The sequence below is a fragment of the Babylonia areolata genome, chromosome 34 (genome assembly GCF_041734735.1).
Source record: "Babylonia areolata isolate BAREFJ2019XMU chromosome 34, ASM4173473v1, whole genome shotgun sequence".
Classification (NCBI taxonomy): Eukaryota; Metazoa; Mollusca; class Gastropoda; order Neogastropoda; family Buccinidae; genus Babylonia; species Babylonia areolata.
In genome coordinates, this window is record NC_134909.1 from 5,260,231 (window position 1) to 5,278,375 (window position 18,145).

The 18,145-nt window shown below is 45.3% G+C and overlaps 1 protein-coding gene across 2 annotated transcripts in view; it reads left to right on the forward strand.

Moving 5' to 3' along the window:
• LOC143277436 (sodium-coupled monocarboxylate transporter 1-like) overlaps positions 1–18,145 on the forward strand; it is an 80,108-nt gene that overhangs the window by 60,182 nt on the left and 1,781 nt on the right. For both annotated transcript variants that reach the window (XM_076582248.1, XM_076582249.1), the window contains 4 exons: positions 2,401–2,487; positions 4,282–4,490; positions 10,726–10,826; positions 15,483–15,583. In XM_076582248.1, coding sequence (XP_076438363.1) covers positions 2,401–2,487; positions 4,282–4,490; positions 10,726–10,826; positions 15,483–15,583 — 498 coding nt within the window. The remainder of the gene's footprint in view (positions 1–2,400; positions 2,488–4,281; positions 4,491–10,725; positions 10,827–15,482; positions 15,584–18,145) is intronic.

Below are 18,145 nucleotides of genomic sequence, written 5' to 3' on the forward strand. Positions count from 1 at the left end.
TAAGAACGTTTGGAACAGGAGAGGCATCACCCTGTGTCAGGACTGAGACAGCGCTAAGCGCCAAATGTAGTGTGGTTGTTGCCAAGTTAGGCAGCGAGTGCAAGAGTCTAGATCTGTAAATAGACTTGTATATAACCAATCAGCTGTAGTGTATTTTAACCAATCAGAATGTAAGGTGGATGAACGGTCATCCAATCAGCTGTAGTGTATTTTAACCAATCAACTGTAGTATATTTTAACCAATCAGAGAGTTCTACGTCGGGGTAGTTAAGAGAGATACCTATGTGTGTGCTCCCTGCGGAAGGCAGGCGTTTTTTTTGCTCCATGTTTTTTGGATGTGACTTAGTGCATGGTGGTACTGTGTGCTAGGGACTTCAGTCCAGAGGTGATGGACTATTCCTTGTTTTCCTTGTGCCTGAAGCACTTGTTAGAAGTGTGCTGAAGGATTGTATTGTTTGTTTTGGGACTGGGGTACTAGCATTGCTGTGGGTGAGCTACATCTTGCGTTACTAAGCTTAGTACAACGTTGCTGTGCGGCGAAGAACGGTGTTATTCCTTTGTCACCAGTGACTGTGAAGTACGGGGTGTGAGCCAGTTCCCTTTTGTGTTCGTCGTCCTGGGAAAGCGTGGCCAGCGGGCATCGGAGGACATTGGATACGTGAAATTCCCATTGTGCATCCCCGTTCCTGTACATAGCCCCACAACCTTTTCTTCTGGCTGGATCTGCCTAATCATATTTTGTTTTACCGTTTAGATCTATCCCACCCCTGTACATTCTCCCTGTGAGAGTGGTCCGACGTGTGGTAGGGGAAGCTGAGTGTAGGTTCTCGGACAGAGGGAGAGCGGAACGTTGGTTATCTACGTGTGGGGGAGCTGCGGTTGCCGGAGGAGGCAGACTTCGGACTTCACCCTGAGGTCGACGAGGCAGGAGCCCGGAACGCTCGTGGTGAAGTGTCCCAGCACGAGCGTGCTCTTCGACGAGAGGAGGGAAAAGGTGGTGGCCGTCAGCGCGACGCGTCGATTTGTTGCTGCTGAAGATGTGGAGGCATTGTTTGTGTAGTGCGTGTGTCAAGTCATAACAGAGACGTGAGATTCCAGCGTGTGTGGTGTAGTGCACAATGAGGAGTTCGTGACGTCAGAGAGTTCTTCGTAAGTACTGTGTTAAATAACTAGGCCTGAACGTGCCTTGAGGTTGTCGGGAACTCCAGGGGATGATTCGTACCGATCATAAGAGACCCTAAGAATGTCTTTTTGCTCTTGTTGTACTATAACATTTGCATGCTGGATTGTGAATGTTCTTTGATTGGTGACCTATGTATGTGGTGGTTGAGAGGTTATCGACCAGGCATTGAGATTGTTGCTCGCAGGATTGCGTGGAAAGATTGTGGGTTTAGTGTGGAGTGTGCTGAAGTTACCATTACGTCGGAAGCGAACGAGAAGGCTGAGTGTTGAGTGTGTGATTAAGTGGGCTGTGCACGTGTTGTATTAAGGGAAATAAAAGGTTAAATTGCTATTTAGTGTTATATTGTGTCATTTTGTGTCTGTAGCTGGCGAATGTGGTGAAAGTTCTTCGTCACAAGTGTTTATTTTGTTGTTGTGATTGTTGGTGGGAGCCAGCCTTTAATTTTATTATTTACTGCCTGCCACTCCAGGTCGTCAAGACCTGACACCCTGGAGACGAAGCTCAAAGTATACAAGGCCATAGTTCTCACAACACTGCTCTGTGGATGTGAATCATGGACGGTCTACAAACGCCACGCCAAAAAGCTGAACAACTTCCACACCACCAGCCTCAGAAAACTTCTTGGCATAAAGTGGCAAGAGAAGATCCCTGACACAGAGGTACTCACTCGTGCAAACTTGCCCAGCATCTACACCATCTTGATGCAGGCTCAGCTGCGCTGGGCAGGCCATGTAGTTCACATGCCAGACCACTGGCTCCCCAGGAAACTGCTGTATGGCGAACTCCAACATGGCAAGCGCTCCCATGGAGGCCAAAAGAAGCGCTTCAAAGACACCCTGGAAGCTTCTCTGAAGGCCTTCAACATCAGCCATGACACATGGGAGCTGAATGCAATGGACAGACCAAAGTGGCGTTCAGCTGTCCACAAAGGCGCCAAATCCTGTGAGGCCAACAGAATCGCTGCAGCAGAGCAACGCACACAGGCCAGGAAAAGCAGTGCCTGCAAGTCCCCGACAGCCGCCACCATCCCCTGTCCACACTGTGTCAGAACCTTCCGGGCGCGGATTGGCCTGACCAGTCATCTGCGCACCCACAGAGCCCAAACCGCCCACCCCCAGGATGACTAGATGGTCCTCGTCGATCTGGACGGACGAACCACACACACAGATATATACACGACATAAAAAATGAGAGTAAAAGATGGAGCAAAATTGCAGGCTTCTCTGACACTGAATGGTGCGGCCGGGGCCCCTCTGGTGGGACTGTTCATCCTTGGGGCCGGCTTCACCACTGCAAACTGGATGGTGAGTCAGTGTGTCACCATGTGTCTGTCACTGAATAGTGAGTCAGTGTGTCACCGTGTGTCTGTCATGGATAGTGAGTCAGTGTGTCACCGTGTGTCTGTCATGGATAGTGAGTCAGTGTGTCACCGTGTGTCTGTCATGGATAGTGAGTCAGTGTGTCACCGTGTGTCTGTCATGGATGGTGAGTCAGTGTGTCACCGTGTGTCTGTCACTGAATAGTGAGTCAGTGTGTCACCGTGTGTCTGTCATGGATAGTGAGTCAGTGTGTCACCGTGTGTCTGTCATGGATAGTGAGTCAGTGTGTCACCGTGTGTCTGTCATGGATGGTGAGTCAGTGTGTCACCGTGTGTCTGTCACTGAATAGTGAGTCAGTGTGTCACCGTGTGTCTGTCATGGATAGTGAGTCAGTGTGTCACCGTGTGTCTGTCATGGATGGTGAGTCAGTGTGTCACCGTGTGTCTGTCACTGAATAGTGAGTCAGTGTGTCACCGTGTGTCTGTCATGGATAGTGAGTCAGTGTGTCACCATGTGTCTGTCATGGATAGTGAGTAAGTGTGTCACCGTGTGTCTGTCACTGGATAGTGAGTCAGTGTGTCACCGTGTGTCTGTCACTGGATAGTGAGTCAGTGTGTCTGTCATGGATAGTGAGTCAGTGTGTCACCGTGTGTCTGTCATGGATAGTGAGTCAGTGTGTCACCATGTGTCTGTCATGGATAGTGAGTCAGTGTGTCACCGTGTGTCTGTCACTGAATAGTGAGTCAGTGTGTCACCGTGTGTCTGTCATGGATAGTGAGGCAGTGTGTCACCGTGTGTCTGTCACTGAATAGTGAGTCAGTGTGTCACCATGTGTCTGTCATGGATAGTGAGTCAGTGTGTCACCATGTGTCTGTCATGGATAGTGAGTCAGTGTGTCACCGTGTGTCTGTCATGGATAGTGAGTCAGTGTGTCACCGTGTGTCTGTCACTGGATCGTGAGTCAGTGTGTGTCATCGTATAGTGATGTCAGGACTAACACTACAGGTTTGTACAGTCATATCAGTACTAACACTACAGGTATGCAGTGATCTCAGGACTAACACTACATGTGTGTACAGTGATGTCAGGACTAACACTACAGGTGTGTGCAGTGATCTCAGGACTAACACTACAGGTGTGTACAGTGATGTCATGACTAACACTACAGGTGTGTACAATGATCTCAGGACTAACACTACAGGTGTGTACAATGGTCTCAGGACTAACACTACAGGTGTGTACAATGATCTTAGGACTAACATGACAGGTGTGCACAGTGATGTCATGACTAACACTGCAGGTGTGTATAGTGATCTCAGGACTAACACTACAGGTACTACAGGTGTGTATAGTGATCTCGCGACTAACACTACATGTGTGTACAGTGATGTCATGACTAACACTACAGGTGTGGACAGTGATCTAAGGACTAACACTCCAGGTGTGTGCCGTGATCTCAGGACTAACACTACAGGTGTGTTCAGTGATATAAGGACTAACACTACAGGTGTGAGCCGTTATGTCAGGAATAACACTACAGGTGTGTACAGTGATGTCAGGGCTAACACTACAGGTGTGTACAGTGATGTCAGGACTAACACTAAAGGTGTACAGTGATCTCAGGACTAACACCACAGGTGTGTGCCGTGATCTGAGGACTAACACTACAGGTGTGTACAGTTATCTCAGGACTAACACTACAGGTGTGTGCCGTGATGTCAGGACTAACACTGTAGGTGTGTGACATGATCTCAGGACTAACACTACAGGTGTTCTCAGGGCGGAGTGGGCGGGGCGGCTCTGGGCCTGGCCTTCTCGCTGTGGATCAGTGTGGGCGCCTACACCACCAGTACTCTGGACTTCAGCTTGCCCACGTCCACTCGGGGCTGTAACGAGACGTCTGACGTCACTGTGTTGACCACGGCCTCGGTGTGGACCAGTCCTGCCGCGCCAGTGGTCACCTTCTCGCCTTCCGATCCACGGCGGTTGTGAGCAGTGCAGTGTTTGATATGATTTGATATGGACACTTATATAGCGCCTATCCTCTGTCGGACACCAAGCTCTAAGCGCTTTACAAACTTGGGGTCATTTGCACAATATGCTGCCTACCTGGGTAAAGCCGACTGACGGCTGCCGTTGGGCGCTCATCATTCGTTTCCTGTGTCATTCAATCAGATTTCACGCACGCACACTTACACACTCAGACAGATATGACTGTTACACATATGACCGTTCTGTTTATTTACCCCGCCATGTAGGCTGCCATACTCCGTTTTCGGGAGTGGGTATGGTGGTGCATGCTGGTTATGTTCTTGTTCCATAACCCACCCAACGCTGACACTGATTACAGGATCTTTAACGTGCGTCTTTGATCTTCTGCGCGCGTATACACACGAAGGGGGTTCAGTCGCTAGCAGGTCTGCACATATGTTGACCTGGGAGATCGGAAATATCTCCACCCTTTACCCACCAGGCGCCGTCACCGAGATTCGAAAACGGGACCCCCGGATTGAAAGTCCAACGCTTTAACCACTCGGCTACTGCGCCGAGTGGACTTTTGCGTGGAGTATACATGCACTGTGTGCTGAGATCTTGGGTCGTTGGACAGTTGTGATATGTGTTATGAAGTTGTTGTTTCACCTGAAATCACATGGATAGTGTAGATTAACTCTCTCAGTACGGCCAGTCCTCTCTTCTCCTCTACACAGACCCCTCGGATGTCCAGTGGGTGTCTCAATGACCCAACCTTTAGCTTCCGTCGTCAGAATTGTGGTATTCTTTGTCAACATTCACCTCTTCAGTGTAAGAGCCTTCCGCTTGCAATATTTTGATGGTGGTAATTGGGGTGAAACGCTGTTAACGTCGTCTCTTTCGCCGTTCGTATGGAGAGAGTTAAGGAAGGAAGAAAGAAAGAAAAATACAGAAGAGAGAAATAAAATCTCAGCAGCGAAACAGAGGGGTAGAAAAAAACAACGGAAGAATGCTGAAGTGAAATAGAGAGAAGGGTCAGTCAGGGTGGGACAGTGAGAAACTGAGAGAGAGAGAGAGAGAGAGAGAGAGACAATGACAATTATTTCAATGTCCATTCAGCACTGAAGCCCTTCGGACACGGGGGCATTACAATCAATCCTGAGCACAATTCAAGAAACTGGCTCACACGTCTCTCACCACCACGTCACATCTCCGTCTCACCGCACACAAACATGCATTTACCAGCAAGCAAAACATGCATGTACTTGTAAGCACAACATACACATACCCAAGAGCAAATCATGCACAAGAGAGAGAGAGAGAGCAAGAGAGCAATGCATGTAAAGAAAGAAAGAAAAAGAAAAACAAGAGAGGCAAGGCCTTCAAGACTCACTTGTGACATGCACTTACTACAACAATTGAATCACACAAAAAATCAATTGCATAACAAAAGTCATGTGCACCTCCCAACATAGAAATACAGACCACACAAAGTTGTGTTGGATTTCACTTTTTTTCCCACTTTTTTCAAAATTGTAGTCCCAAAGGAAAAAAAGTAATCATTTCTAACTCACACTTGCTTTTGTTTAAATGAAAGATGAAATGCACCTGAGTGTGACCAACATACAGACACACACAAGATAGGTAATAAAGTTAAGCTACATTTTATACATATATAAATATATAAGATGTAACTGAACTTTCTGTTAAACTATTAGTTAATGCATTATAAGCTTAATCATAGAGAAGACAATTCATACAATGTGAAAAAAACTCAATATTGGTATTAACAATGTGCCTGTCTGCTTTATGACTACAATTAGTATTAGAAAAAATGACATTCACAACACATTTTCATCATATTACAGATTTTTGTGATAACCCTGATTCAGTAAGACCCAACACACACACACACACACACACACACACACACACACACACACACAGATACACACACACACACACACACACACACACATATATATATATATATATAATTACTTCATAATCTAGACCTTTTTTTTCTTCTTTTTTTTAAAACAATCACTCATTTTCTGGTGTAAACTTCAAAGTCATACATACATCTATTTGAGTATGCAGCTGTATTACATGCTTACACATGAAAATCAAAATTCAAATGATAGATATAGGTCAGTTACATTTTATACATGTATTTATATAAATACATAAGATGTAACTGAACGGTGAGCTTTTTACTATGTATGAAAAACAAAAACTGTTAAATACATAATTTTAAGCTTATAATTATTGAGAAATTTGTTTCAAATGATTGTTCAAACTCAAATTTGCTTTTTGTTTAATTGAAACACACACACACACACACACACACACACACACACACACACAAATGTGAACACAACAAACAACTCTTTCATTTAATAAATATCTATGTATCCTTTTGTATAAAGATTTTTTTTCTTGTAATCTCTCTCTCTGTCATGCACCTCTAATTCAGTAAATACATTCCACATTTGAATCTATTTTGTGCTCAAAACATGTGTACACAAATACATAATATAATATATATATATATATATATATGAACACAACAAACTTTCATTTATCATAAAATATTATATCTATTATCCTCATGAATAAAGAATTTTATTTTGTAATCTCTCTCTGTGTCTCTCTCATACACATCTAATTCAGTAAATACATTCAACATTTGAATCTATTTTGTGCACAATTATTGTTACAGAACCTGACACATACACACACTCATAGAAACACACAGATACACACATGTGAGCACAACAAACTCTTTCATTTAACAAATATTTATGTGTCCACATGTATAAGGATTTCTCTCTCTCTCTCTCTCTCTCTCTCTCTCTCTCTCATGTGTGTGTGTGTGTGTGTGTGTGTGTGTGTGTGTGTGAGCGAGTTTGAAGAAATTCAATATCAAAGTTAAAATTCAAAAGACATGTCATAGTATTAAGATCTATATTAAATTGTATGATATGAATAATATTGATTCAACCCACACATTTTCTGATCTTGATTATAAAGATGATATCAAGTTGACAGGATCTGTTGTTCAGGATGGCTGTGTTTCAAATGCGTGTGACACTGTGTTGTCTAGCTTGGTGTCATTTTCGTAGTGCAGGCCCGGTGTAGTCTGCCGCTGATGCAGAAACTGAGCCAGTGGGGAGTTGTCAGACTGGTCAGTTTTGAGGGTCGATGGCTGACTGACTTCATCAGTAGTCTGCCATTGTTGTTCTTCTTCTTTCCCTTCTCTATCGCCTTCATGTGTTGTCGAACAGTGTGTAACAAGCATCGTCTGCTACAAGCATGACTGACATCAGTCTCGGGGTAAATGACGCCCCATTTTACCATCTAATTTTATAGTTTTAAAATTGATATGAAAATTGAGTATTTTGTTAAACTAATAACATGTAGAGCCAAGTACGAGTACTTCTAAACGTCGTATAAGGGTATTAACTCTCATGGTTTATTATTTTTAACTGTGAATTCCGACTGATTTTGTTGATATTTTTATGGCAGTTTGGGGCATAATCCAGTAAGTGATGAGGCGTTCACAAATCTTTCACTGAATAAATATTTAACGGTGTCCTTCTCCAACTTTCCATCTCATGTTATCGTATATTGTCGATTGAATATTGGATTGAATGGGCAGGTCAACTACTTGAAACAAAACGTCGCCCTTCGAGCCGTTGCCAGCACGCGCTTTGAATATGTATAAATATGTGTACGCAGTTGATTTTTGCCCATGACCTTAAGGGCTCAGCCAAATGCAATAGATCTATTAAGTCAACACGTGGTATTGATTTTAGTATTTTCCGAAAAAGACCACTTGGGCGAATGAACATAGTGAAAGCCCTGTACACTGAGAGTAAAACACAAAAGCTTTTTATATGGTGAGTATAATTTCAAAATGTAATGTTTAAGATGAGAAAGATCAGTTTAAAGCAAATTACCCCTCCTCCCCCCAGCCTTAATTACAGATTAATTTCCCTTTTTTTACTATTTGCACCAAAGACATGGAAAATAAATATAACTTCCATGCTTTGCAAAAGAAGTTCCTGTTTGAACAAAAAATGATAAAAATGACTGCTCTTGTTGTTGTGTCGAATATACGATCAAAGTGCCAAGTTTAGAGCATTAAAAAATATATATATAACAGTAAATTCAGACTGCATATAATGTGGCTTCTTTTATTTTTTTGTGCCCATCCCAGAGGTGCAATATTGTTTTAAACAAGATGACTGGAAAGAACTGAATTTTTCCTATTTTTATGCCAAATTTGGTGTCAACTGACACGGACACACACACACACACACACACACACACACACAACCGAACACCGGGTTAAAACATAGACTCATTTTGTTTACACAAGTGAGTCAAAAATTGTGGATTCAAAAGTCATGAACACATTTGCAATCCCGTTTAACTGAAAAGACGTGACATAAAGAAACCAGACGTCGTGTTACTCAACATGTAGCTAACTATGCTACAGTGTGTGACACTCAATATGTAGCTAACTATGCTAAAGTGTGTAACACTCGACATGTGGCTAACCATGCTACAGTGTGTATGGTGTGTGAAACACTCAGCATGTAGCTAACTATGCTACAGTATGTATGTTGTGTGTGACACTCAACATGTAGCTAACTATGCTACAGTATGTATGGTGTGTGTGACACTCAACATGTAGCTAACTGTGCTGCAGTATGTATGGTGTGTGTGACACTCAACATGTAGCTAACTATGCTACAGTCTGTTTGGTGTGTGTGACACTCAACATGTAGCTAACTATGCTACAGTATGTATGGTGTGTGTGACACTCAACATGTAGCTAACTGTGCTGCAGTATGTATGGTGTGTGTGACACTCAACATGTAGCTAACTGTGCTGCAGTATGTATGGTGTGTGTGACACTCAACATGTAGCTAACTGTGCTGCAGTGTGTTTGGTGTGTGTGACACTCAACATGTAGCTAACTATGCTACAGTATGTATGGTGTGTGTGACACTCAACATGTAGCTAACTGTGCTGCAGTGTGTTTGGTGTGTGTGACACTCAACATGTAGCTAACTATGCTACAGTATGTATGGTGTGTGTGACACTCAACATGTAGCTAACTGTGCTGCAGTATGTATGTTGTGTGTGACACTCAACATGTAGCTAACTGTGCTGCAGTATGTATGGTGTGTGTGACACTCAACATGTAGCTAACTGTGCTGCAGTATGTATGGTGTGTGTGACACTCAACATGTAGCTAACTGTGCTGCAGTATGTATGGTGTGTGTGACACTCAACATGTAGCTAACTGTGCTGCAGTATGTATGGTGTGTGTGACACTCAACATGTAGCTAACTGTGCTGCAGTATGTATGGTGTGTGTGACACTCAACATGTAGCTAACTATGCTGCAGTGTGTTTGGTGTGTGTGACACTCAACATGTAGCTAACTGTGCTGCAGTATGTATGGTGTGTGTGACACTCAACATGTAGCTAACTATGCTACAGTGTGTTTGGTGTGTGTGACACTCAACATGTAGCTAACTATGCTACAGTGTGTTTGGTGTGTGTGGAGTGATGGCCTAGAGGTAACGCGTCCGCCTAGGAAGTGATAGAATCTGAGCGCACTGGTTCAAATCTCGGCTCAGTCGCCAATATTCTCTCCCCCTCCACTAGACTTTGAGTGGTGGTCTGGACGCTAGTCATTCGAATGAGACGATAAACCGAGGTCCTGTGTGCAGCATGCACTTAGCGCACATAAAAGAACCCACGGCAAGAAAAGGGTTGTCCCTGGCAAAACTCTGTAGAAAAATCCACTTCGATAGGAAAAACAAATAAAACTGCACGCAGGAAAAAAAATACAAAAAAAAGGGTGGCGCTCTCAGTGTAACAATGCGCACTCCCTGGGGAGAGCATCCCGAATTTCACACAGAAATCTGTTGTGACAAAAAAAAGAAGATAAATACAAATATAAATACACTCAACATGTAGTTAACTGTGTGTGAGGTGTTTGACTCAGCATGTAGCTAACTATGCGACAGTGTGTATGGTGTGTGTATGTGACACTCAACATGTAGCTAACTAGAGTGTGTATCGTGTGTGTGACACTCAACATGTAGCTACTATAGTGTGAATGGTGTGTGTGACGCTAAACGTGTAGCTAACTATTATTAAAGTGTACATGGTATTGTGACTGTGTGTGTGTGCGTGCGTGCGTGCGTGTGTGTGTGTGTGTGCGTGTCAGGCAGGGCCTGGAGAACCTGTACGGACTGTCCTACCTGTGGTTCAGTGGTCTGGGCATCGTGGTCACTGTAGTGTCCGGTCTCCTCATCAGCTGGGTGTCAGGTAACTGGGGACACGGAGAAACTGTCCTTACTGCATGCTGTGCTTATGTGGTTTCACATTCACCCCTTCTTCAGTGTAAACGTAACTCAGGATCAGGCCTGCTGATTAACATGATTTGCAGCACTTGCAAACAAACACATTAGTCAGTCAAGTGTCTCAGTGATGCAAGATTTCAGTGGAATAGCGAAATGCTGAACATCCTACACAGTGACTGGTACTTTCATGCCAAATGTGGAAACAAGGTGACTGAATAAACCAGGCAGATAAACGACACATAGTGATAAGAAACTGTAGGGAGAGCTGGACAGTACAAAGAGAAGAAGCCCCCCTCAGTCAAGTGTTTCGGCCTTTAACTCCTTACACTTCAAGGGGGCCGGGCCGCACCCAGGTCATGACTCCTGGATGCCCTTTTATTGCCGCCTCGCCACCTTCCCCCCTCCCCCTTGTTTTCAGCAGGTTCGAACCCTCCAGGGTGGTCGCCACTCTAGTACTGAGTCACCTTTCTGTCAGACGTTTTAACCACTGAGCCATTGTACGCCTACTTTGAGTCTTTGAGTAGTTAATCCTTATGAAGTTTACTTTCATTCCCCCTTGACCAGATCCAGCTGGAACTCTTTTCTGCTGCTTCCACCATTGCCAGAAAACGACAGCAGTTTCATGAGGTTGAGGCAGATGCGCTCACAAACCCTTTTGCACCAATCTCAGTGGCGAGGATTTTGGCTTGGAAGCCAGATTCTCTCAGGCTGCTGGCTAGACGAGCATACTTCTCGGTCTTGTAGATGTGGGCTTTCTCCATTCTGCTTTCGTATGGCACAGTGAGCTCAATCAGAATCGCTTCTTTCGTTGCCTTGGAGTGGAGTACTTTGTCATGTCTCATGTCGCTCTTGCTGATGATTTTCGGGTGTTTCTTCCCCTCTGGAAGGCCAGCTGTGCATTCCAAATCTTCGGCACCATCAAGCAGACCACGTTTCCATGCTTTGGATGTTACAGCTGTTCCTGGCCAGACTTTTTTTTTTTTTTTTTTTTGGCTGCCCCATCATCAGCACCGTTCCAGTGGCATTACTCCCACGCCGCTCATTTAGATTCCCCCATACACGGCCACACCCGGGTTCGTCCGTCGCAGTTCCAGCGTCGGCAGTCCACAGGGAACCATCGATGTTAGGTCACCAGGAGGCCACACACCAGAGGAGACCCTGCACTGCTGCTGAGTCACTTCGGTGGTGATCAGTGGTGCCTGTTCTGTTTTAACGTACTTAGGACACCACCTACTAAACCCCCTACTAGCGACAATAATGGCTTAGTCGCGGAGCCAGACTGAGTGAGCGTCCCTCCCAGAGTGGAGACCGCCACCACGCCCCTCAAACAACAGCCCCCCATGAACCTGCCGACACTGACGACATTGACAGGACTCACCCCAAGCACGGAAGTGGAGGGGTATCGAAACTGAGGTCACCATGAGAGCAGGGCATGAAAGGCCACAGACTCTGAGACTATTTTGTTTATATTGATGACGATGAAGGAGGAGGAGGATGACGATGATGATGACGATGTTGCTATGGAGGTCCATTTTGGTTTGGGACTGCGTGACAAGGCTGTACTCTACGCTTCCTGTCATAATGATATCCCGGCGTTAACCAGGCCCGAGAGATACAGACACTTGCAGTGTTGGTCAGGTAATTAGAGCAACACACCCAAAGACGCATCCTTGAAGTGGATGACACTCGACTGTGTGGTCCCAGTCTCCCCATTTAAGCCCACAGCACACTCAGCTCTGGGTAGGAGCCGGCCACGGGCCGAAAAACCCACCTCCGCTGGGATTCGAACCCGCGTCCTCCTAGCCGTCAGTCCGCGACGCTAACCACTTCGCCACGGCGGCTGGTGTTCCTGGCCAGACTTTATTGCCTTCTGCAGAGAGGAACTCTACTGGGACACACCATACACACTCCTTGGACAGTGCTCACCACGTGTGCAATTCATTTACCACTTGGTTGTGCCTCCGTGTTACCATCCTTGGCTTAACACTGCTTTGCATGAGCTGAGGAATGTTCCACTGTTTGAGGTGTGGCGTGGTGTTGTGATGTGTGGTGATGTGTTGTGACGTGAGGTGCAGTGTTGTGGTGTGATGCGGGATGTGGTGTTGTGCTTTTGTGTGGTGCTGTGATGTGTGGTGTGGTGTTGTGGTGTGAGGTGTGGTGTTGTGATGTGGGGTGGAGTGTTGTGATGTGTGGTGTGGGGTTGTGATGTGTGGTGTGGTGTTGTGATGTGGGGTGTGGTGTTGTGATGTCATGTTGTGTGTGGTGTTGTGATGTGGGGTGTGGTGTTGTGATGTGTGGTGTGGTGTGTGTGATGTGGTGTGGTATGGTGTTGTGATATGTGGTGATATTTTTTAGTTTGAGGTGTGGTGTTGTGATGTGATACGGGGTGTGGTGTTGTGTTGTGTGTTGTGGTGTTGTGTGGTGTGATGTTGTGATGTGTTGTGTGGTGTTGTGATGTGAGGTGTGGTGTTGTGATGTAATGTGAGGTGTTGTGTTGTGATGTGGGGTGTGGTGTTGTGATGTGATGTGTGGTGTTGTGATGTGAGGTGTTGTGGTGTTGTGTTGTGTGTTGTGGCGTTGTGATGTGTGGTGTGATGTGATGTGTTGCGTAGTGTTGTGATGTGAGGTGTGGTGTTGTGATGTAATGTGAGGTGTTGTGTTGTGATGTGGGGTGTGGTGCTGTGATGTGATGTGTGGTGTTGTGGTATAATGTGGGGTGTGGTGTTGTGGTGTGATGTGTTGTGGTATTGTGTTGTGTGTTGTGTTGTGATGTGAGGTGTGGTGTTGCGATGTGTGGTGTTGTGATGTGAGGTGTGGTGTTGTGGTGTGATGTGTTGTGGTATTGTGTTGTGTGTTGTGTTGTGATGTGAGGTGTGGTGTTGCGATGTGTGGTGTTGTGATGTGAGGTGTGGTGTTGTGGTATAATGTGGGGTGGGGTGTTGTGGTGTGATGTGTTGTGGTGTTGTGTGTTGTGTAGTGTTGAGATGTGTGTTGTGGTGTTGCGATGTGTTGTGTGGTGTTGTGATGTTGTGATGTGTGTAGTCGTGTTGCGATGTGTTGTGTGGTGTTGTGATGTGTGTTGTGGTGTTGCGATGAGTGGTCTGGTGTTGTGATGTGGGGTGTGGTATGGTGTGGTGTGGTGTTGTGATGTGATGTGGTGTTGTGATGTGATGTGTGGTGTGGTGTTGTGATGTGATGTGTGGTGTGGTGTTGTGATGTGATGTGGTGTTGTGATATGATGTGTGGTGTAGTGTTGTGATGTGAGGTGCCACACACACATCTCCATACGTTATATAGTCTGCGCTAAAATAAGATGAATAAAAATGAAAATTAAAAAAGATGATAATAATCATAACAACAACAACAACAACAACTGTCATCAACATCATCATCATAACCGTTGTCATGATAAGATAAAAAAACAAAAACAAAAAAACAACAACAAAAAAACCCGACCTCGCAAATGTAGGAAGGCAAGTAACGGGTAAAGTAGGAATGTGAAGAATGGATGCTTCAGAGTCAACCTTAACATACAGACAGTAACAATATCAACAGATGAGCAAGGTATCCAGCATTATGGCACAAGGCAGGATAAGAAATGGTTTTGTTATTATTATTATTATTATTATTATTATTCCACGTCAGAGGACGGAGTTGCTGCATCTGCGTTCTTTCCCGCCTTTCCTGACCAGAAGCATCTGCCGCCCACAGCTGAGATACAAAGACGTTTGCAAACGTGACATGAAGGCGCTTGAGATCAACACTTGAGTCCTGGGAGGGCCTTGCAGATGACCGCAACAGATGGAGAAACACTCTCGAGAATCAGCTACGGATTGGTGAGGACAAACTGTCACTGCTGCAGTAGAAAAGCGAGCTCGCAGAAAAGGAACGGCAGCCAACAGACCAGCGTCAGCTTACACACGTGACCGCTGCGACAGAGACTGTCTCTCTCGCATCGGTTTCTACAGTCACAGGCGACGCTGCTTGGTTCAAGCAGACAGCCCAGTTAGACATTAGGTCTGATATACTCTATCCATGGTCAGCCATGACCGAAGGAGGGCTACTACTACTATTATTATTATTATCATTATTATTATTATTATTGTTGTTGTTGTTGATTTAATTTTTTTCTCTCAATTTTTAATGTGTTTGAGCAATGCTTTGACAATCGTCTCTGGAAGCGAGTTCCATAGGGAAGCGGCTGAGTAAACCAGATCAGTCCTTGGGATTGGGATGTATCTTGTTGAATTAATGAGAAATTTAAAAAAAAAAAAAAAAAAAAAATGTTGGTGGTGCTTTTCCTGTCATAATCTTGTGCATTGTGATTCCTTTGTTATACACCAACCAACTTATCAATGATAAGACATTTGCTTGTTAGAGGGAATCTCTCTTTAACAAGTACCAGACTGAGCCCCGTTCATGAAAGTTCGGTGATGGCCTCATTCTAAGAGAACTTATTGTCAATCATAACTCCCAGAACTTTATGATCACTCATCTGTTCAGTACGTTCACTTTTAAGTTGGATGGACGGATATGTATATGTATGAGACTGATCTTTTTAGAGGGCAGAGAGGGGGTACGAAAGTGACCTAGAGGTGACCAGTGTGTCTTCTGTCTTTAGGCATCAAGCAGGAGGCGGTACCCGAGGAGTACCAGCTCCGTCTGTTCAGCCGTCTGAAGGCCTGTCTGTGCTGTCAACACTCCGGGTCCCGTCACTACCGTGTGTGTGTGTGTGTGTGTGTGTGTGTGTGTGTGTGTGTGTGTGTGTGTGTGTGTGTGTGTGTGTGTGTGTGTGTGTGTGTGCGTGTTTAAGATGTTCGAATAAAGTACCGTATTTTTTGTTTTGTTTTTTGATCAGTCTGAACGTCTCTGGATAGAGGTAGTAACATTGGTGTGCCCTACCAGGAGGGGTGGACGGGCATCACTGGTCCTCATCTATCCCTGAATCTCTCACGTGATGGCACCAAGTGCCACACCCCGGTAAACCGCTTCAACTGGCGGGGTAAACCACGCGAGGGGGTGATGTTAACTCGGCATCATTGGGCTTACAGTATGAACTTCCACGAAGAAATCACCGGCCAGGGCAGAAGGTCTCAGCCAGAGCTCAACGACCACGTGCTCGTGACCAAGGCGAACCTTCTAGAAGGACCTCGGCTGTGGTCAGGCCAGGAGAGGACTGGGCATCGCCAGGTGACAACTGCCCAAGACACACCTCATGCTGGCGAGCACTACACCAAATCCATCACTGCATCGGTCGTCGCCGAACAAGGACCACGCTGTCCGTCTACCACAACGGCGGACGCGAACAGTGTGCGACGAGTGAAAAAAACAAAAACAAAAACGCATGGCAGAAACATCAGAACTGGCACATGGGAAGTGAGAACGCTCAGTCGAGTTGGGAAGCTTCAAGAACTCACCTATGAGATGGATCGATATAACTGGCACATTCTTGAACTCTGCGAAGGCAGATGGAAGAACTGTGGAGAGGTACGAACTCATAAAGGTCGTTTACTCCACTTCAGTGGTGAAGAAGACCGTCATGCAAAAGGTGTAGGATTTCTAGTAAACAACACCATCAAGAACGCTGCAGTGGGGTGCCATCCTATTTGAATCAGCTGCTTACCATCCGCCTGCGTGCAAAACCATTTAACATCACAATCGTCCAGGTCAACGCTCCCACGTCAGACTATGATGATGAGCAAACCGAAGAATTTTACACTTCGCTGCAATCCGTCATTGACAAAGTAGACAAGGACATCATAATCGTCCAAGGCGACTGGAATGTGAAGGTGGGGAAGGATGCTTTGAACAATTGGAAAGAACTTTGCGGCCCTGCATGCAACAGTGTTAGCAGCTAGAGGGGACGTCGTCTTCTTGAATTCGCAAATTTCAGTGGCATGGTGCTGGTAAACACACTTGGAACACATAAAGCATCAAGGACATGGACCTGGAACTCAATCAATGGCCAGTCTCACAACCAAATTGACTGCGTCTTGGTGCAAAGTCGTTACAAGCCAGGAGTGAGCACAGCCAAGACAAGACTTCCCCAGGAGCGGATATTGACAGTGACCATGACTTTGTCATGGTGACCTTCAGAGAACGTCTGAAAAAAGTCGAGAAGCCAAAGAACAACAGGTTTAAATTCAACCTGGAGAAACTGAACGACCTCACCATTGCAGAAGAATTTCGGGCATCTATTGGAGGAAAGTTCGTACCACTGCTGCTCCTGGAAGATGTTGAAGCCATCACCAACAACTTCAATGCAATATTAACGGAAACAGCGAAAGAAGTGATGTGGAACAGCCGCCGGAAATCAGAGTCATGGGTCACTGAAAAGATCTTTGACCCGTTTGATACCAGAAGAAACATCAAAGATGTTAGAACACGGATGACGGCAAGGTGGAATACAGCGAAATAACCAAGAAGATCAGGATGGAAATGAACGAGGCAAAGCAGCAGTGAATAGAAGAACAATGCGAAGAGACTGAAACTTCACTTGCTAGTAACAATTTCAAAAAAGCATTTTAACTTGTCAAAGACCTCACCAAACAGAAGCTCAGCAAAGTCAGCACACCAAGACAGAGACGGCAACTGTCTCACAGTAGAAGAGGAAATCATAAACAGATGGACTGAGTACTGCACTGAACTGCACAGATTCCAGAACCTAGGTGACCCAAGCGTTGTAATTTGCCGGGAGCCAGCAAACGAGGACGACTTCTCAATTCTCCGTGAAGAAGTAGTGTCTGTGGTAAGATCACTGAAATGCGGAAAGGCTGCGATAATAGACTACATCCCAGCTGAGCTTTTGAAGAATGGAGGAGAATCAGTGATAGGTGTCTTACTGTCATCTGCAACCAAATCTGGAGGACAGGTGAATGGCCAACTTCATGGACACAATCGCTGATTATAACTCTCCCCCAAATAGGCAACCTCCAACAATGTCAAAATTACCGCACAATCAGTCTTATCAGTCACTCCAGCAAAATCATGCTTAAAATCATACTGAACAGACTACAGACCCAGGTAGACAAGATCACTGCAGAGGAACAGGCAGGATTTCGCCAGGGAAGAAGCACCATAGAACAGATTTTTCAACCTACGGTTTCTTTGTGAAAAACATCTCCAACACCAGAGGAAATTCTATCACGTGTTTGTCGACTTCAAAAAAGCGTTCGACATAGTCTGGCATGAGTCACCTTGGGCCGCAATGAAAAAGTTCAGTATGGGCCATAAGTTGGTCAGGGTCGGGGTCCACCAGGGATACTTACTCTCTCTCACCCTGTT